General features: G+C 42.1%; 2 protein-coding genes across 4 annotated transcripts in view; both read right to left on the reverse strand.

Moving 5' to 3' along the window:
- uif (sushi, von Willebrand factor type A, EGF and pentraxin domain-containing protein uif) overlaps positions 1–4,847 on the reverse strand; it is a 28,253-nt gene extending 23,406 nt beyond the window's left edge. The window contains 1 exon segment of the mRNA XM_065300197.1: positions 4,654–4,847. The gene's annotated coding sequence lies outside the window, so the exon portion shown is untranslated.
- Positions 4,848–6,563: 1,716 nt separating this feature from the next.
- The window catches only part of ndl (serine protease nudel), a 125,672-nt gene continuing 110,561 nt past the window's right edge, over positions 6,564–21,674 (reverse strand). For all 3 annotated transcript variants that reach the window (XM_065300363.1, XM_065300362.1, XM_065300364.1), the window contains 18 exons: positions 14,581–15,269; positions 12,711–14,511; positions 12,420–12,643; positions 12,074–12,362; positions 11,585–12,007; positions 11,199–11,497; positions 10,867–11,142; positions 10,338–10,809; positions 9,953–10,122; positions 9,054–9,167; positions 8,467–8,977; positions 8,221–8,409; positions 8,026–8,173; positions 7,808–7,964; positions 7,549–7,725; positions 7,201–7,438; positions 7,017–7,139; positions 6,564–6,954 (listed from right to left, as the gene is read on the reverse strand). In XM_065300363.1, coding sequence (XP_065156435.1) covers positions 6,636–6,954; positions 7,017–7,139; positions 7,201–7,438; positions 7,549–7,725; positions 7,808–7,964; positions 8,026–8,173; positions 8,221–8,409; positions 8,467–8,977; positions 9,054–9,167; positions 9,953–10,122; positions 10,338–10,809; positions 10,867–11,142; positions 11,199–11,497; positions 11,585–12,007; positions 12,074–12,362; positions 12,420–12,643; positions 12,711–14,511; positions 14,581–14,704 — 6,054 coding nt within the window. In that variant the 5' untranslated portion in view covers positions 14,705–15,269 and the 3' untranslated portion in view covers positions 6,564–6,635. The remainder of the gene's footprint in view (positions 6,955–7,016; positions 7,140–7,200; positions 7,439–7,548; positions 7,726–7,807; positions 7,965–8,025; positions 8,174–8,220; positions 8,410–8,466; positions 8,978–9,053; positions 9,168–9,952; positions 10,123–10,337; positions 10,810–10,866; positions 11,143–11,198; positions 11,498–11,584; positions 12,008–12,073; positions 12,363–12,419; positions 12,644–12,710; positions 14,512–14,580; positions 15,270–21,674) is intronic.

Consider the following 21,674-nt stretch of genomic DNA (forward strand, 5'->3'; position numbering starts at 1 on the left):
AAAATATATATAGTTATAGCTAATATTGGCATTGCCTATTGCAAAAGTAATAAAAGTGTTAATAACTGCATCTCTATGATATAAAACTTTGCTACTCTTGCTTCATTTTTGAAGAAAATATCTGTCTGACCACTGATTTTATTGCAAACTTTAACTCAATATCAGCCGCTGCTATAAATTGTGAGTCTGTTAATGTTTGACCTGCATACACGCGATTTTTATTTGTAGAAATACTTCAGCAATCTTGTACGTGGGTAGATAATTTCATTCCTCATAGTTGGAAAGGCTATTATTCTATTTCGAGCGACAGGTTTAAAAAAGAAGGAAATAATAAACTAAACTGATACGGTGTGGCAATAACTATGTAGCCATAATATTATATATAAGTAATTGTAGTAGACGTGATGCAACGCCGGTTTTTCCTCGAAAATGGCCACCCTATTGCTCACGTTTACGGTGTGTGTAAATGGCAAAAAGATGCAGAGAGTTTATCTCGACTAAGACGTCGTACTTCATACGCCACGCTGCGCCGCTTTCATGTGCTTTCATATGCTCTGCGTGTTTGTGACTTTTTTACTAGCCGCGGCCGAAGACTGGAATGCTTTCGGCCACACCCCGAAAACCAAGTCGTACCTGCGCACCGGAGCGACTTGTACCTGGGGAATAATCGCATCAAGGCGAAGCGTATCAACCTGTTTTCTCTTTATAACACTAAAACCAAATAAGCACGAGAGGAGGCTGAAATCAACGTCTAACTTACATACAGCTTGAAGTTGAAAGTAGGAATTGGTTTTGTGCACGCATAAAATAAAGAATGGATTGATTACAGTCACAAGACTGATATTAAAATGCAGGAACATGTGGTGGATGTGCCTGCGCTGCCACAATTCAAGCATATTACATTTCCTTCGCCGGAAATGCGCACGCCGTCCAGCTTATTAATTATTAATCCGCAGGAAGTTTGCCAATTGGCAAACACGTCCTCTTTCACCGTTTTGCGTTTTCTAGCCAAACCGAAATAAAAATACGTCCGCTTTGAAAGAAAGCTACAAACGGATAATTCAATTCAATTGATCATTAATAACGAATGCGTGTATTGCAGAGTTTTGATTTGGTTGGTTTTTGGTCGGTGCGTCACCGCAATGTGTTTTACAAACGTCGAAGACGCCAAGGAATGCACGACGCGTACGATACACGCATGCGGATGATACGTTGTAATTACTTATTATTCGGCTCGCCTGTAATGAAGACTTACAGCGTGACTGAATTACCGTTGCTTGTCCTACAAGACGGAACACGAATTTGCGTTTAACGCGGGCATCATTTCGCACTGAGCACCACTTAGTCGTTGTTAAGCGGCGTGTTTACAGTTAAAATGCGATGCAGTTTTCGTTTGAACAAGTGTCAATAGTAGAAAGTTTTGACGAGTGCATTTGTAGCCATAACAGGATTAAATTCCAAACATAACCTAACATAAGGTAAATCGTAACCTCAAAAAACATATGCCTAACCTTCAAATTGTTATGTCTGTATTAAATAACAATAGTAAAGATAATTTTACACCAATTTTCTTGGAATGTTAAGCGAACCAAGCCAAGTGTCAAACAATAAAATCAAACACAAAGCCAAAAATGTGTATGCCAAACTTGGCAGTGTATTAAAATGGATAAAATGAATAACGCAAATAAATTTAATGAGTTACCGTTTGTTGTGTGATTGTAAATATGATTTAGAACTATGGAGTAAGCAAGTCATTGACCGTGAAAAAGAAGCAATCCTCCTCCTAACTCGAATTATGGATTGAGGAATAAAGTTGGCAAAATAATTTTTAATTGCTCGCGCCGGTGGTTATGAAAAGTTATAATTATTACACACTTATTTCTTATAGACGTACGGCAGTAAAACTGGTAAGCTGGTTTAAACTTGAACTCTAATTTTAATCGCACCGCGGCCAAAATTATCGGAATTTATGTAACGAGTCGGACGATTAATTTACACGTGTATTCAAATGCGAACAATAACATTAACTAACTGCCAGCTGAAAAGACAAAAACTAATTACGAACCGTAAGCAATGTTTGTGTTTCATTTTCTATCGTGTGTACATTGACAGCCTGCTTGATTTTAAAGTTGGAAACATTTCAAACATTTGCGTTTGCATTTATGACATGCGGGAGCGTAGACTCTGTTTAAGTGCAAATAGAAAACGCAATTCCAAAGATGAACATGCTCTACAGGATGTTCTGGATATATTGAAACTTAGGTATAGTAAGAGATAAATAAATTGCATTAGAAATTTTTACGGAATTATGTAAACCCGCTTTGTACCAGCACGTAAATGCCAACGTCGATCGTTTCTTCTGTTACCGGTTTTCGAAAACTTTTTCCATTTTTGTAAACGCAAAACAAGCAAAACAACTAAAGAGAAATGTGTATCACAAACCACTATTGGCTGCAATTCCGTTTTCTTTTGGTTTGATTTGTTTTCCAGCGATTCCACGTTTTATGATGGATGAACGGTTTGAAACATTCTGATTAGATCAAAGAATGTGCAATCTGAATGGTGCATGCAAGCTAATTGCCGCATATTAGTTTTTAATTAAGAAAATGTGGTATGCGCTATGCTGGGTAAGCAATGGCCACGTAGCGGGGCCGCTTGCGATCGCTTGAAGAAGAAGGCAATGATCACTCTCCGATCGGGCCCGCTTGCAGGTTGCACAATCAATGACCCACTTCGATGGCGCGCGCGCCGTTTAAAAATGCACCTCGCAGGCTCGCATTCTGAATGAGCGCGCAACGCAGGCAGTGGTTTTTCACGCGTTTGCCCGCTGCCCGCGTGTAATTTCCATCCACAGTTGCTCGTAAATACGTTTCCAGAGACTTGCTCCAAAGAGAGACTTGCATGGCATGTATAATGCAATAATATATTCAGAATGTATAGAAAATTATGCAATGACCTCAAGACGCACCCAAGAAATAACCACATCGCGCATATCATGATGCTGATGCTGATGCTGTGCGGCGAGAGTACTCATAGAAGTCGAAGAACCAACCGGCAGTAGAGAGTTGCTTGGTGACTGTTGAGATTGTGTCTTGCTGAAGTCTCATAGTCATGTATCTACCGGTCGTTCGCTGAGAACCGCATGCGATGGTCATAGATATGCCCAAATGCCGCAAAGACAATAAACTACCATGAAAATAGCCGAGTCATTAAAACTATCAAAACAACTGACGCGATTATAAATCAAGCAATTTATTAGTTATAAATTTGAAAAAATCTACAACTTACAACTGTCGTTATTCAAAAGAGAAAATAAGTAACATAGATCTTGAATATATTGCATGCTTGAGTTTACCGTTCTTGAAACGCCATGGGCAATGATTCCCATTGATGAGATTTAACATTAATCGATGCGCAAGCAGAAAGCAAGCCAGGTGACTTAATCTAACGCAATCTGCTAAGTGTACGAGTATGAAATGTGCACACGCTCCATTTACTTAAATATTAAATTTCAATGTGATTCTGGTTTGTAATGCAATCGTATTAAATTTATCACAAGAGATCCGACTTGCTATTTCTTAAGGTGACTCATGATAACGATTATTTCTATACGACTCTAAGAAAGTCAGATTTGAGTCATTGGAGCGTTTGATAATATCTATCAACCTGTTCTCATAAATAAATACGCAGAGGAATTTAGTCATAATCTCAATCTGGATGTTTCTCATCTCAAAAATTTGAGTTTCTATATTTTACAAGTTGTGAATCAGGTAGAAGCACAATGTTTATGTCCCGGAACTTAGTCCTTTTTGTAGATTACAAATACCTTTCAAGATTCCTTCTTGAAAACCTTCCCAGCGGTCTTAGCAAAGAACTAATGGACCAATACAAGAATTGTAACTCTATGTGACAGTAAGTAGTCAAGCAGAACACCAAAACTTTCAGTCCGGCACTAATGCCATTGTCCATGGAATTTGAAAGGACTCGGGCGACACCGATCGAATTAGTCTGCATCAAATTTTGGTCATAATCCGAAATTATATAAAAAATTCAAAGAAATTACAAAAGTTATGCTATCATCGAGAGCTATTGCGGAAGTTCAACTCTATATGAAGTCATAACTGGTATGGGAATAAACCGGAGCACACAAATAAGCATAATTGAATGAATTTATAAAATAACGTGTGCTTGAGAGGAAAATTTATCGTATGAGAGAAACTCGAAACGTGCTCACACATTCGTGCTTAAATAAGTATCCATGAGAGAAACGCGGTGCACATTTTATTATTTCATCTTTGAAGCGTTATGCAATCACAACTTATTAGAAGGAATGTTCATGCGTTTAACGTATTGCTCGAGTCTTGCGTGAATGGTTGGTAAACAATTAATTTCGCATTTTTCACATTCAATTTCTTATACCACGAGATGAAATTCCATATTGTAATTAATAAGTATAAAAGATGAATTCTACTCTTGTTGCAGGTATTCTCGTACAACGCTTGTAATTTATCACAAACAAACAGAATTTTGAAAGGTTAATCAGCATGTAGGTTTTTTCCTCACGCTTCGAACTCTCCCGTCGCATTTAAGTTGTACTTAACCTACACACGGGTAGGCAGCGTAAGATATTAATTAAAAGTTAATGAAACTTACCTTGATGCAAAAGTCCTGTCTCAGAAGAAATACATCGGGTGCAGGCACACACTATAGATGTTATTGTAATCCACCAGTAAACAAACGGTGTGTACAAAACAATACTGTTTATCGCAAGACGCGGCCGACACTCACCGAAACGCGCGTTTAAGTCACCAAGCGCTAAGTCAGCTCTGCGCCGGTCGGTTCTTCCAGTACGGCGAGTCAAAACTGAACCTCAGGTGGCATCTTAGTCGGCTGCGCACGGCGAAAGACCGCAAGCCGGCACAGGTAAGTCAGGAGGGAGAAACAAGTTTTGTCTATTTATAAGCAGGTAAGTCATTGATATCACTATTGTCGATGCGGTGAAATGAAATAAAATGCCATCTGAATTAAATACCGTTGATGCGTTTGGATTCAATTAATTTCGTTTGCACCTATAGCTGCTTTAGGACATTTGCACGCATTCCTAATTGGGATTCTTACTGATGCCACGTTGCGTCAATATGCGCTTGGATGCATTTGATGCCCGGAATGCTGTTTTTTGCCAATACGTTGGCAAAACGGCGCATTGGCTTGGTGCCTCCTCGGCCCTCGGTATGCATGGTTGGCGCGCTCCTTCAGTTTTGGCCTTGAACCTACACTGTTACTCGTACCCTTCTTTAACGTCTTGAAACCCATACACATATAGTATAGGTGTATGCGCGAAACAATCGTTTCAAATTATACCTGCGCTCGAAAATGCATGACTAATGCTGTTGTTGCCATCTTCGAACGGCGTGCACCTGAAGACATCGAAGCTCTAAAAGATAACTAAGAAGTAACCTGTAAATGTACTGCCCTTGCTTTATGATACGGTAAATTAAAATTTATTACGATGGAAATCCCGGTTATATTAACACCTGAACCAGTCATAAACTCATCAAAATATTTTCTTGCACGTGCGTATCTCAACAAAATTTAATTGTAATTTTTTCTAATTATAATCTTAAAACCGTAATTAAATTAGGCATTATTTTATATGTGAAAGTTTTATTTAGAAAAACCGAAAACCATTATTAATCTGCGGTTGTAAAGATGAGCCGCAATTAAACGCCAAAAGTCTTAAAGTTTAAAGACAACGCGATAATTATTAAAAACGTTACGCAAGCTTTAATTAGAAGGCAAGCAGCGCTTCATTCAGTGACTGAATGTAAATGTTCTTTTCGGTGACTCTAAACTCTACAACGGGTTTATAATCCCAGTAAGGCGACTTCAATCAACGATGAGTCGAACGTTTCTGTGTAGTGTTAAATATGAGCAATCGTCGTGTCCGCAGAATACAAAATCATTGTCATTGTTGTGATAAAAATCAAAATTAATAATTTCGTGCACCTTTTACGCCTGTATGTGGCTTGTGTGAAGATTGCAAGTGTAATACATACCTATACATATAGACGCCTATATAGTTTTGGTCTTTGCGGATCACGCAGCAACATTCCATTCCGAAGAACGGTTTCTCAGGTCGATGGCCGCCCAATACACCTCTCAGGCACCTCGACGTCAAACGGCCACGCAGCCGCACACGTATCCTGTCCATCCTCTATGACTAAATCAGTGTGTAAATAAGCCAGGCGATAATAAAATGCTAATCGCGTTTCGTCAGCGTTCGGCACCTGTTCACACCAGGGAAAAGCAGCAATCTGCAAAGGCGCGAAGGAAACGTGACCAAGAAGGCATACTGGCCAATTTATTGGTTGTAAATTTACCTGCGATATCATAATCTAGTCACGCTGTGAATATCATAAACCATCGACACGTCTAATCGCATTATCACAAGCTGCTACCAGCATATTAAATTTAAGCTTTAAAGCTGTGAAGAGTTAATTTGAAAATTCGCAGATCGTTTGCGATAGCAATACGCTTAATATTAGCACAAAATCTATAATCAATGTAAAGTAAAAAATCCGTTTACTTATTTTGATAATCATATTTAACATAGTAGCCTTAGTAATATATTTTCTTTATAAGCAGCGTATGAATAACTTGTGGCATCTGCCGGGATCATTCACAAAGGTAACAAATGGATTCAATCCGGATCGGGTAGCTAAAAGCAACTTCCCAGTCGTGTTACTATTGTGCACCCAGAAGTGATCAAACTTTTCCAATCGTGGTTTTGGCGCTTCGGTTTCGGTAGCGTTGATCTTCCAGTATGAAGAACTACTTCCGGTAAAGCCGAGTGCTTCACACACGCCTTCCAACTCGGTGGTCTGCATTTTGGCTGGAAAACAACCAGAGTGCCATGTGCCAGCCGTGCGTGTCATGACTTCACCGACTCTTTCTCTAAACATAATTTAATTAAGTCGTTTTTATGATAAAAATTCTAAAAAAAAGTCTTAATGTACTTATCAGTTGGGGTCCTCAAGGAAAAACATTGTGTTTCGTCCGAATTATCTTTGCAATCTTTGTAACCGTCGCAGACCATATCGTTGGAGATACAATGGCTTTTTGAAGAGTCTGATAATGAGCTACAAGGTTTTTAATTGTTTAGACATGATTTTTAGGTTCATGAGTAAAATAATAAATTACTCTGTGCATTTGAAGAGACCTGGACGGCATGTGCATAATTCAGGGTCTTCATCAGAACGATCTTTGCAGTGACGGATACCATCGCATATTTTTTTAGGATCCACCAGGTTCAAGTATTCGCGGCATGAGCAATTTGATGGCTCGTCGGACTCGTCCCCACAATCGTTGCTGCGATCACAGAATTTGGATTTATGCACGCAGTTGCCATTCGCGCACCGTAGCTCGTCAGGTGCACAAACTAAAATGTTCAAGGTAAACCAATATTACAGAGTTCTGCAGGTAGCTAAAAGGTGCTAGCGAATCGTAGAGGTCTTGAAAAACAAGTCTCCCCACTGCGTCAATACTTACTACAGCTCTTCGTGAGATGGCAGTCCACGTTCCGTTGCTCACACATATCTGGCTTTTCATCACTTGAATCGCTACAATCGGGAATCCCATCGCAGACTTTCCCTTTACTGATGCATTCACCCAGCGGACATCTGTAGCCGTCGCACTTGGGCGGGTCGACCACAAAAGGACTGCGTGCTACACATTATTCATGCAAGGAATAGAAAGGAAGGAAATTAATTGACTTCCTTTCACGCCGACGGTCGGTCTCATCGCTTACCCATTGCCTGGAAAACGTCGTGTTTTATAAATGACATGCTAGGATAAGCGCCCGTCTGCCTGAAACCGCACTCGCCGCTCGGCTCAGCGAAAATCGCAGCCGGGTAAAAGCCGCTCCCTGCGTCGCACACTATGCAGCCGCTCCACGCTGTGGAGACCTGTTGATATTGTGTAATTGAATAAACAAGTTCAGGATTTTTATGCAATATTCAGACCGACCTTACAGTCAGACGGATACAATCGTTTGAAACATCGTGAATTCTTCTTTTCGCAATTCTCCACTGGCTTTAGTAAAATCGTACTGGTTGTCTCGTTGACCCCCTGGCCTGTCGCCAAACACGTTTCGCGATAGTGGACAAAATCACCCCTGCAACACACCAATGTGGAACAGGAAACGTCAGTACAATCACTTACTTTTTTTGAAAGTGCAGAGGCTTGACATATCGCGTTAACTTAATATCCCGGTCGAGTTTTAAGAGAATTGCGTCTGAATGAGATACTCGTATCCGTTCCAGGACAGGAATGACTTGCTCATGCGGCCCTTGGACATTCAGATGATGTTTACCAACTCCTAAACGTACGGCAAGGTAGTTCTCGGCTGGCCTGCAAGAATAATCTCATTGTTAAGCAAAAGTTATGTTGTACTTGAATGTAGAGTACTTGAGTATTCCGTCATAGCATTGCAGCGAAGTTAAAATCCAATTGTAGTTCAAGAGCGCGCCGGTGCATTTCAATTTGCCATCGGAATAGATTGCAGCATTCCACGGCGTCATATAAAGTTCGCTCGGAGCGTTCAATTTGTCTTCGACGCCTAATTCGTGCACAGAAGTGGACGTGCGATTCGAGCATCGCACGAACAAACCGTTACAGGTTGTTACAGTTTTATTTTCCAACTTCTGAGATATGGGTGCTTGAATAGTGGTGGTGGTATTGTTGTGTTCAATGATTGCTTGAATAGTACCATTCAACACATCTAACTGTAGATATCTTTCGTAGTCATCGAAACCTAACGAGATGCACACATCAGCAGCAAGTCGACCTTCTATTCCTGTAAAATTGCCGCACATCGGCCGCCATTCTCCTGCTTTATTGTAGGTCAAAATCCCTCTGGTGTTGACGGCGGGTCTTGCGTCGGCGTCCAGCTTCATTGTGTTGTTGGCCGTTAAGGCAACTACATACGCATTTAAAGATTTACCAGTTCAGTTCAACATTGACATTCGTTAGTGTTTGTGCTTATATGTACTCACAACAATCCCATTCGTCTTCATTGTGAAGGCAATCGGGTGCATTGTCGCAGCGTTTCTCGATGGGGACGCACACATTGCTCAATCGACAGTGGAAATGTTTACGGCCGCACGAATCTGCGCACACAATCACATGATATGTACAAATAACACATTTGCGCAATAAATTATTTAGTATCAAGCCAACGCATGACATAAAAAGAATCAGGGAGTAAAAAAATTCCACTCAATTAAATATAAATACGCGCGGCGGTCGTAAATTATCTTTGGTTATTAGTCGTGAAGACGAAAACGAAATATACGATGGCAGCTGCGTTTTTATTTTGTGTTTTCTAAATTTACTACGCACAAACAGGGTCGACACAATTCCAAATTCGAAGGGGCGTTTTAACTAATTGCCACTTAAATCTCCCGTCAAAAACTTCAAAAAATAGCATCAATTAACAATACTTCAACTTCAAACGCACACGGATTTTGCTTGCTCCGCATGAAATATCACTACGTTTTTTACGGAATTTATGAAAACTTTTTTAAATACCACTCTGAATGGCAGCCACTAATTTACGAGCACGTCTGAAAAGTTTTGCTTTGCGCCTTTGAAATTCTTGTTTACAGTTTGCATTTGATGTTTGTTAAATGGCCTGCGCATAAATTTGTGTCTCTCATGCGTAAGTTGATGCGCGTGTAGGTGCAATTTATATTTTAAATTAGCTCGAAATCGTGGAATTGTTCCAATAAAATTCAATTTCAACGACGCAATGGAGCACTTGTTCGCTCGTAAATTTCAACAATTTATAAACACCGCCGACATTGTGTAAGAGCGTTTTGTCGCCGCGTTAACAACTTTCGTGTGCACACAATTTATTCGGATATTCATATATTCAAATAAGTCGGTCGCTTACCGCAATCGCGCTCGTCCGACATGTCATCGCAGTCGGTAGTCCCATCGCAAATGGCGTCGGCGTGCGAGGAGCGTAAGTAGTCGGCGCAGGAGCAGCCCAGCTCGTCGGTGGCATCCTGACAATCGATAGTCTTGTCGCAGCGCTTCGATATGGGTATCACTTGGAGCATCCTGCATAATAATATCGTCGCATAAATCTTTTTGGCTTATCATAACATTCAACGGCGGCTATTTATAAGCGCGTTTGTGAGCGTAATAAACTGTTTTAAGAAGTTTTATCGGCGAGAGGGGACTGTGGAGACAGTGCAATTGTGTAAATAATAAAGATAGCGGTGAGGCGAGGAGGCGAGTCATGGAATGCGAGCGGCAGTAAAAAAGATACTAACTTTTTACATAAAAATCGTTGCGTTTTCGGAGCGTCGCCATGCACAGCAGCTACAATAGCGCTGGCATTTGCAGTGTCTTCATTGTGGTTACGCTGCAAGTGTTGAGATTCATCGTTGGTTGCATTAGTTATGAACTTGTCGTGATCAGATATTGGGGCAGGACTTGCAAATGAGGCGTAATTCTTCGAGGTGCCGTTTGTCGTCTTGGTCTTTGCCACTTTCGACGACATATCAGCAACGTCATCGTTTGTTGCTATGTCTTCGTCCTTGCGCTCTAGCATCATAGCATGCATCGCGTGTTTGAAGAGCGAGGAGAAACGATGGTGGTTTTCACAATCAATTTCGTCATCACCATAGAGACAATCAACGGTTTTGTCACAACGTCGCTTCATGGGAATACATTTTCTGATGCTCTTGCATGTGTAGCCAGGGCATTTGTGAAGGGGTTTTCTCTGAGGTACCATGTCATCTCCTAAACATCCAAATTGGTACTCTAACAAATTCTCAAAGAAATGTTTATGAAACTTACTAGCATGGTCATAAATCCAATCCATATACAAACTGATCCTAGTATATACACCAGGTTCATTGGGACGTGCACATCCCTCTCCATGACTTACAATACCAGCTAGGTACCATTGGTCAGGAGAGTTTGGATTGCGGCATAAGAATGGCCCACCACTGTCGCCTTGACAAGCATCTTTACCTCCTTGAAGGAGCCCAGCACAAATCTCGTTACCTTCAGCATCTTCCTTGTGTTTACAATATGACAAAACTGGTACCTCGACTTCCCTCAAATGGTCAGCTGATGGACATTTTAGCATATTAATGAGAACATCTTAGAAAGAGATTGAAACTTACGATCGGAGCCATGTTCAACCGTGGCACCCCATCCAACAGCGGTGCAAACAGTTCCAGGTAGTGGCGCCTTGTCATAATCCTTCCCGGCTGTCACCTCAGTAGGTAAACAAATAGGCCTAACATACCTATTGTATTTAACCGGTGCATTCAACCTCATCATAGCTAAATCGTTCTTCAAATTGGCCCTGTCATAACCACTATGCGCGATGACATCCGTTACAAAGCGGGTTTGCTGCATGGGAGAGTACGAAAACCGCCGCAACATACCCAGTTCAACCTCGTAGTAGTAATGCCAATACCTAAATAATCAATCATGCATAAACACTTTTTGTACACTACCCTTATTGAATGTATAAGACTCCCAAGTGTAATGTTATCCAGCATACTTATCAACGCAGTGAGCGGCCGTGATCAACCAAGAATCGGAAATGAGAACACCACCACAATGGAACGCTCCGTTTTTGTAAATCGATACCACCCATGGCCACGCCGCCGGTTGACAAGCTTTCCCACCGACAACCCTTCCTTCACCCAAAAGCGTATCATTACCGTCCCGCTGGTTGGCGTCCCGCACGTCCCTGTAGTGGCTGAATTGAGCGACGATCTCCTCAGCGCTGGTGTCGACCTCTTCCGGCCTGTATGAGTTGGTTGTGATTTGCCGCATGCCGCATACCGGCGGTGCGCATTCCACACGCACTGCGCGATTCTCCAGGCATCCTTCGGTAATGCGAACCGCATTGTCGTCCGCGGCGTGAATGAATTCACCCTTGTAGGGGTAATTAATTGGCAGCGGTTGAACCAGCGGTGGTCTGCAAACATTACATACTGTGTAATTCACCCTATAATGTAGTGCAACACAATCTTTTTCAACATACAAGCGAGTTGAGCCCATTTGGTTGGTGCATGCTTCCTTTGCCCACATCTCGCCGTTGCTGCATACCGGATACCAAGTACCACGGTAATTACGATGTAAGAAACCCACGATGTTAGATACCTTGAAAATATCAGATGTCATTTCTACAGAATCTAATAGAACCGAACATTCTTCTTCATCTTTTCCAGTGGGACATTGGGCAATACCATCACAACGTTGTTTCAGTGGAATACAAGTTGCTGAACGAGAGTAGGACCAATCATCGCAATTAAATGTCGATGAACTACACCCTGTACGTTTAAGTTTATATTAATTAAATAAATATTAAATTAGGAGGTAGCCTATACCGTAACATCCAATTTCGTCTTCCCCATTGGGACAGTCCAAGTACGCATCGCAATTTCGATTTGCCCCAACCCGGAATTTGCATGAGCAGTAAGCTTCATCACTGCCATCGTCACAATCGATAGTGTCATCACAGACACGTTTACTACTAATACATTTTGAGTTGTCAGCGCAAATTTCTTGTCCAATTCCACACTGGTCCGACTGTCTAGTTAGAGCCCTATTGCTGTAATAATTATTCAATCAATCAATTCCAAACATTGCCGTGTTACATGCACATTTAGATTACATACCTTTCTCTAGCATTTGTTGCTAATAAATGAACATCGTCGGATCGCACTTCCACTCCGCTCAGACCAGCTATATTGTTTGTTGATGTTGTCATGGGATTGCAGATGTAATAGGGTCCGGCATTGTTCATCGGCTGGACTTGAGCGGCGAGATTGGGAACAATAGACTGCTGCATAGGCACTTGGTAATTGGATAAGTAAGTAATTTGCGGATTGATGACATACGGTTGTGGCTGATTTCGTTGTATCGAAATCGGCACCAGTTGCGCGAACTTCGGCGACGGGTCGTAAGAAAGGGGAACTTGTTGTTGGACAAGCGATAGTGGCGATCCGACTTGCGGAGTGTAGGTGCTGATGCAGGGGTTTTGGGCTTGTGTGAAAGTGGGATTGAGGGAAGTCTGTTGAGAACTTTGGATGTTCTCACTGGCGGAAGTGAATTGACCTAATTTATTGTCCCCGTTCAAGCGTACCTTCGGATTAAACCTTTCTTTTAGATTGTTTTCATTGAAAACTGTTACAATGTTTTTAATTATGCCTTGATTAGCAGGATCCTTTTCAATTACTGGTACAAGATTTGGAATATCAGGTGAAGCTGCCCCAACAAAATTGTCATAAATTGGATGAATATTTAATACTTGAGAAACTTTCTGGGAGCCATGGTTCTCATGCATTATGATGTTATGTGCACGATTTTGATGATGGAGATGTTGAAATGATGGTTGAAATTCGGGACCTTGTCTTGAATGTGGGTTCTGTTGCATATGTTGATTGTAATTTAGATTTAAATATGATGGTGGCGAATTTCGCAACATGGGTGGTTCTTCTGGTGGTGGCCACATGGGTTGGGGTTCTTCTGGGGATGGCATAGGTTGTGGTTGTTGAGAGGGCGGCATGGGTTGCGGTTGGTCTGGAGATGGCATGGGCTGTGGTTCTTGAGGTGGTATCATGGGCTGCGGTTGTTCTGGTGGTGATATTGGTTGTGGTTGTTGAGATGACGGCATGGGTTGTTGTGGTCTCATATGTGGTGGTCTTGGTGGACGTCCATCAAAGTTCATATTTGGGTTTGGATTTGGTCGTTGATCAATAGGTTGATCGCCTCGCACTGGCTGCCCTTGAGGAACATGTGGATGTCGATTACCATGATGTGGTGGAGTCTGCCGTTTTGATTTCCTCAAAGATGTTACATCGTTTTTTCTATGCTCAGCGTCGGAGGGATGAAGCAAAGTGCTGATTTCAACGACAGTGTTAAACGGGTCATTAAACGCCTGCGGATGGTTCTTCTTCAAGTCGTTAAAGTGCTCGCGTTTAATTATATCGAGCGAGTCCTGCAGGAATCGTTGAATGAATTCCGGCTCTATGTAATCGTCGTACGGATCCACTTCGTCGTAATCCGACGCGGCATTCACCGGCCGAGCATAATTCGCTGACGCTGATGCATCGCCGTCGTCGAAGTCTAACGGCGATTTCAATTCGTGCCGTTCGATAGCTTCGACGATTTTATCGACCGTGCAATCTTGCAGCGCGAATTGCGCCGCGCCGCCGCCGCTCGTGAAGAGCGAACAGCACGCTTCGAGCGTTTTATCAATTTTACACCGGTTGAGTTTCTCGATGTAATAGGAGACTAATTCATCAACATCGGCCTGTGGATGGCGTTCGATGTGAAAGAGCTTCTTGAACGATGCGCCGCGGCTGGACGTGAGCAGAAAGATCAACAACACGCCACAACCCACACACGATGCAATGAATAACGTTTTGCATAGTGCTTTACGCGCGATTTTCGTGTCGAATTTCTTGAAGCTTGAATCTAACGTGTCGTGATTTATACAAATTAGATTAGTAACTAATAAACATACAAGCCGTTTAAAGCAGTTACCTGAAAAAGCACTCATTTCTGAAAGACGTCTCAGATCGATGTCCGTCATGCCTTCCGGCTCCTGAAACGGCTGCGGCGGCGGTGATTTTTCATCACTAAACTTGACGGTTTTACTGTTCACCATCGAAATTGCGTTCGCTCACGTTCTGCGCACTAAACTAAGCCACGCAATAAACTAGACTGACAAAAACCTAGATAAATTTGCTGCGCTTCGATTTGTGCGAGCACACGTTCGAATTGAGCATAGATTGAGTTACGCAAGTTTACTTTGAAGTCAGCAATTAATCGGATATGAAAATTTGAGCCAGTAATACAATATTATTTATTGTCGTCGGCGTCAAACAATTTTCGTTTTCAACGCGCCAAGCCGAGAAATCCCCGCTTTTCTGTCACGAGATGCGGCGCGATGAAATTGCCTCCGGAGGAAACGAGTGTAAAGCACTTCGAAATCGGCGGCGGTTAAATGGGATCCGAATGAATAATGATTTGTAAATTTTTAGTGACAAGTTTAATGCGGCCCTAATGGCGGCTTGTCGGCGTGGACTCATTTATATCCCCTCGGCGTTCGTGCTTCTTCATTCGATGTTTGTTCTGGATGAAATGCCGGCTTTTTATATGAATTTTTCCAGCACGGGAAAAACGAATTTCTCGTGTCAACTATTTTTCTACATGACGTAGAACATAGCATCCTGCAAGAATAAAATTTTATTATAAAAAAACATTTTATTCAACTTATTTTGCTAAAATTAATTTTATCACTCAGGAAACTATTATCTTCTTAAGGCAAAGGCTATAATAGGAAAATAATAAAGTTATATACGTTTCGAATAAAATAAAAATGCTTCGCTGTGTTGTAAAGACGACGAAGGCGCTCGCAAATATTGCTTTACGAGCATTTCATAACATAACGCGTTTGGCGCGACATTTTTCATTTTGTTTGCAGACACGTCGGAGTGTCGGCCGTTTTGCTGCTTCGCTGGTGAATTGTGTGCATTTTTATGAAACACATAAATTATTGCCGGGACACGTAAATAAATGATTAGCTTTCGAAATCGACCTATGCATCATCGGCAACGGCGTGCCGACAGGAGCGGACGGGATGATCGCTTTTTATGTATTGCACAATATTTTATTATCAAATAAAACTGCATTTTAGTGTGGTATTGTGATTGACGTTTTTCGATTAACTCAATATTTATCTATCAGCGCGGCGCAAAACACGTCGGCCGGGGAAAATTTACGATCCTAACGAAAGTTATTGAAAATCATCGATTGCCAACCGTTTCGCCCAAATCGGAAACATTATATTCACTCGAAAAACATTTATTTATTACTACTCAAAACAACACAACTCTAATTTAACTGTAAATAAAATATGTTTTTGTGCATTCAATTTTCCGAATTTCATAAATAAATAAATTGCATGATTGTTATTGTTGTTATTGCCGAAATGAACCTGTTAAAAAAATATGACAGTGATGAGAAAATCAAAATCTAATTAAGTAATGGCGTTGTAACGCTAAAGGGATTTGAAATTGTTGCGGTTTGAGGATGGAACGGCGGCGAATCTCCGACCTCCAAAATCTACGAGTTTGACCACTAACCGAGGTTGCGCGCCGCGCCGACAATTCCGGCATCCTGTTAACTGCGGCAGGATTGCGAGTGGATTAATTGCGGACCTCTGGGAGCGTTTACCCGGCCACCGCACGACAATAGACCAAGGATATAAACTAGCGTCGACAAAGTGCGCGGAATTACGGGCGCGCCGGGTCGTCAACACCTATATAACTCCGAATCCCGTCGGCAATATATAGCATCCCTGAACATACGAGCGCGTCGAGGGGTAGTAGCGTCCGACCTGGACGGCGTAGATCTACTGCCATTATATCCCCGGACTACGGTTAATACGAAAAAAGTAACCGACCTGAGGAGACCTTCTAAAAAATCCAGAATTACGCCACAGTCGCCAGGGAATGGTGAAACGTCTTTGTGCGCACTTTATAACAAGCTTTTTATGATTGTCTGGCTCGCCATCCAGGCTTTGCACGTGTCCGATTCGATTTAAAACCAAAACTCCTTCAAAAAACCTTTTTATAACAACTTCCGTAAAATAAATTAAACGTTTTCTATCAAAGTCAAAATTTAATAAACCATTACTATTATTATTGCTTGCAGTATCAATTCAACCTCGATTATTACAATCGTGACGCTTGTCTCACAAAACAGTATCGCTTCTCGCGTTCCACGACTCCTCGCATCGATGATAAACGACACACTCATCGTAATTACCTTCGCAAGTTATGGGCGCATGAAATATAGTATCGCTCCGCACGCAATTACCAAGGGGTTATTTATCTTCGCCAGAGGGAGAGACACTCGCTTCTCGAAGAGTGCAGCTGCAATCTGAATTCTCTGCGTTAACCTGTCTTAGGTTGCAAGATTCTGGCAACCTTACGGCGCTTGATAAACGATAGCTGCCGCCTTGCTGGACAATAAGGAATTTGTTTGCGAGTTGGGAAGTTTGCGAGTTTATGATGTAAACATAGCAAAGCTTCTTGTTAGGTACTTGAAACTCATGTTACCGAAAACTGATTTATTGTTTAAGCTTTAATGTGTATCACCTTAGAAAATCAAAAGCAAAACTACTCCTTTAACAAAGAATCAGATTTTTTAAGAAACTGGTCATTTAATTCTGTGATTGATGAAATAATTGATATTGTACAAGTTAAAATTGTTAGGTAGGTATTATTTTTATTGTGCATTGTAAGATTTGTGACACCTAATAAGTAAACCGTCACCTGCATACAGAAATGTGAAATTTGAAAGCGCGTGATGTTTCCGAAATAAGTTTGTTTTGTCGTGCCGTCGTGCGATTAATAAAAATAAACGTTGATTGGTTCAATTTTACATGACATGCAAAACGTTCCCGGCACACACCCACACTCACCGAGTTTATAAGCGTCTACCGAAAGGTGGCAAATAAGCAAGTTTTGACGTCTATGCACAAATACACCGACACATACACGTGCGTCGTGTGGATTTGCGCCTGCAACTGATGTAGACACGTAGACGTTTACGTGCTTTGAACTTTTTCGCTCGCATTTTACTTTGACTCCATATTTTCCGGCTGCCATGTTACGCAGAAACAGCCTCGGCGCCTGACACATGTCATTTTAATTCAGCGCGAACATCAAGGAAAAACACGCGCGCCCTGTTCGCACACCTTTGAATTAACGAGCCGGCTTTATGAGCGAAACGTATAATATTTCGCTTTTGGTTGCATTTTTTGTTATTCGCCCGTTAATTCCCCAAAAGTAACACGAGCAAAAACCACCACCCACGCGACGGAAGTAGAAAAGACTACGAAGTTAAATTGCATCTCGACTCCACAATGATTTATTTACACGCATTAGCAGCCCTCCAGCGTCGCCCGGCTCCTCCACTTTAATCCTTATATAAAAGTGTGACGTCGTTCATATTTTATTCACCCTCTTGTCGTCCATCACAATGCATGCGTGACAGTTTGTTATAAGATTTTCTGGTGACATGAGTGCTTACATACGCGCCGAGTTTAATGGATGACAGTGACAACACACACTCATACATACAACGTATTAAAAATTTAAAGCGTAATTATTGAAAGTGCTTTTTAAAATTATTGATCCAAGCTGTCACCCGTATTTTGCTATTTGAAGTCAGCGTTTTTAAAGTGAAAATTTTTCAATTTATTGTTTGGTGTATTAAAGCGCGGTGATCAAAGGACAAACTCTCCGTCGGCGTCAACGACAGGAGCGCGCATGCACAAAGCCCGGAAAAATGCTTTTTGCCACCCTCACTGCCGCCAATGTTAAAGGCAACGATCTAATCCGATTTCGCTTATGGGAAAATAATTTTAATGCGCGCTTTTTCAATTAAGCTCCTCGTTTGTGCCTTTTTAATAATTCGAGATTGGCTGTCAACAGTTTTTATTAATAATACCAACGCAAGGAAGTGTCCTGTCCTGACGTCGGCTAATGGCTCGGCACCGAATTTCAATTAAACGACTTTTTCCAAGAGGGGGTTGATTGACGGTTAAAATGTATTAATAGCGTGGCGCGCAAGATGTATGCCTCAATTCATCATCTTGAAAGTGGTCGTCGCGCAAATTAAAAATAAATACCATCTATCATACTTGTGCCACATGCGCAAACGCCGCGCGGTTGGAAAAGATGATGGCCATTGCGACATCTAGTCAGGATGGATGGATGGTCGCGCTCCGGACGGATCCAATCACGAATAAAAACGTCAACTGACCGTGCGCGCTGTAAAACGAAGCCGAGGCGATTGGAAAGTCGAATCCCAGCTGTCGTTTCATGGCGGGTCGCTTGTAAACATAGCTGGGTCTAAGATGGGGAGCGCTCCCGCAGGATTATCCGTTGATCGATTCTTTAGACTTAGGACTTTACGCCGATTGTCGGAATTGGACACTTCAAATCTCACACTTGCCGAACAAGTGAAACAACAAAACAGGAAAAGCCGTCCAAAGAGAAACTGGCAAAAAGAAATAAATCTTTTACCGACCTCAGCCTACTAGGATGGCCTGCAAGTGTGCTTACTTTGAAATAGAATGACCAAGAATTTATTTTGTTTTTTGACTCCACGTGGCAAGAGAAACCTTGCGGGTAGAATTCGTCAGGTGGAATAAAGGTTGATTTATTTAAATTACACTGTCACCGTGGCGAAATTTTAATCCACACTAGGCGGGGTAAAAACTCGCCGCGAGTAAAAATGGCTAAAATTCCATAACGCGTAACTTCATTGCGGCACTTGTCACCTTTGGTGTATTTTCATCGCGGTAATGCAATAAAAAGAAAACGACGTGGTGCGTTCGCACCCCTGCGTTTATACAGCTATAAGCTGCGCACGAAGTGTATTTTTACATCACTCCAGAGGCCAAGCGTACACAAGCTCTTCGAAAAAATTTCGAATTCCATTTCGCACCACCTTACACCTTAGCGGCAAGTAGGTATCGAATGTAAGCCGAGCAGCAGGCAGCACTTTTGAGGTGTTAAATGTCTTTCAATCTACACCCACACGCACACCGCCTCAAGGCAATAACTTTCAAATTGCCACTGCTACAGTTTTTATAACATCAAGGGTGGGTTATAGGGAAGGTACCACAAGTGCAATGACAATTGAGTAACGTCTTCACCAATCAAACATAACAAACACTTTTTTTGGTTCGATCAAGATTCAACGCTTGATGTCCCAGCGGATTTCCCCCTTGTGAAAATATTCACGTTGCTATTAAGTTACCCGACTTTCGAGTAAAATTGTGCTATAATAATGGGCTCACAATTTGCATGAATTGAAATCGAAGAGCTCCTCTTGCAGATAAAACCTATTTCTTGTGTTTCTTACGTTACTTCGGGTTAGCGAGCTGTCAGGCAGTGAATGCGAAAAGTATTTTTTACGCGCTTCTCGGAACACCTCCGTTCGTGCGCACTCACTTCGAGGTAAAGCTATAAAGCTCGTATTTCTTATCGCACCCCTTCATGGTTACGTTGATGTTAGTAGGCAAGTCGACTGCAAACATCAGCGAGCGCTTGTTGAGTGCAACTCGCCCAACGACAAAGCTCGTTTGCACGCCGAGGATTGTATCGACGAGCCAGACGTCAACAACAATTACCCTACAAAGTCTGGAGGGCATGTTGGCGCATAAATGTGCATAAATGTTTTCGCTAGCGCATCACAACACACGGATAATTGTATATTATTACATAATTGATTGGCTGCAGGCTATTATTGTTTGGTGCATGCAAATCGCAAGCTCGAATTTAATAAACCGTTTGTTGGAATATTTCAAAAAGGCATAAAGAAATCATTAATTAAAAGCATTATCTCTCAATTAGTTAAAAAAGGCGTAATTAACAGATAATAAATAATTCAATTCGATTAGGTTTTCGTTTCTCTCTGGCGCAGCGCCCTTCGCGCTGGTGTCGGTTAATTGATTGTCGTAATTACCGTGTAAGACAAGACAGAGGAGTCGGGTGTGTGTTTGTCGGGCGGCAGTTAACTCCGGGGCTCCGGGGCGGTATAATGCATCGCCGCGACGAGCCGGCGAGCTTTCGAGCTTTCGACGCGAGATAGAGCGAGACCGGTAAATGTGTGCGTGTGTAATAGTAGCAGCCGGCGCGGCGCGCAGCCGCTACTAATCATGGAGGTTTAGGGAGAGGGTTAACGCGCGCGCTGACATCGGCCACTCAATTACCGCGGCTTTAATTAGTCCGTGACGGCCCATTGCCAGCTCATTAATACGGCCGGCGGTGCTCCGGCTCGAGCGCAGGGCACAGGTAAATCATTCGTGACGTGCCGGAGCATCAGCAGGAGAAGAGTCGGGTCGTCGCGTCGCCCGTTTGTTAAATCGCTGAATTAATTTTAATTGTGCCCGGTAACAAACGACCCGGCGATATGCGAACGCCCTGTGCGACACCTTGACGAATGGACGAATACGAACCCTCGCCAAAAACCACTATTACAAGTTAACCAACAACACAATGCCGGTGTGATCATATTGTCATGTCGTTAGAGATAGATTAACGCTGTTTTGGGCCAATAGGAAGGATTAGCAGGTTGTAGAACCACACTCCCTTCATTCTAATAGTCAAAACTAACGCCATCTAGTGATTTATAAAAGAAACAAACATACTTCTGTGCTATCCGGTGTAATTTGTTCAAAATGAGAAATACATATGCAATGAGAGAGTAATTTGTTGATACACTTAATGAATAAACCATATTCGAGTAATCATCTCGCATTGTGAACGCCGCGCACGTTTTATTACACATGCACGCACGCAACGACAGCACCATCATGTAGATGTGGAATTAATATCAAAAGGTATATAATTTCGATCGCATATCGCGCGAGCGCTCGCCGGCGCAGCGCATGAGGCGAATTAATTCATCACATGCCCGTTTAGATAACAAAAGGAAGTCATAAATAACGTTAACTGTGTAATAAAGAACATGAGAAAACATCGGAGGTTATTGAGCTCTCGCTGCGCGCGCGTTTCAGTTACGACACTCAGTTTTGTGCCGCGTTGTCTTTTCTT

The sequence above is a fragment of the Atheta coriaria genome, unplaced genomic scaffold (assembly GCF_025399875.1).
Source record: "Atheta coriaria isolate IRGN ID8LTWV9N9 unplaced genomic scaffold, Caltech_Dcor_3.1 hic_scaffold_4_pilon, whole genome shotgun sequence".
Lineage (NCBI taxonomy): Eukaryota > Metazoa > Arthropoda > Insecta > Coleoptera > Staphylinidae > Dalotia > Dalotia coriaria.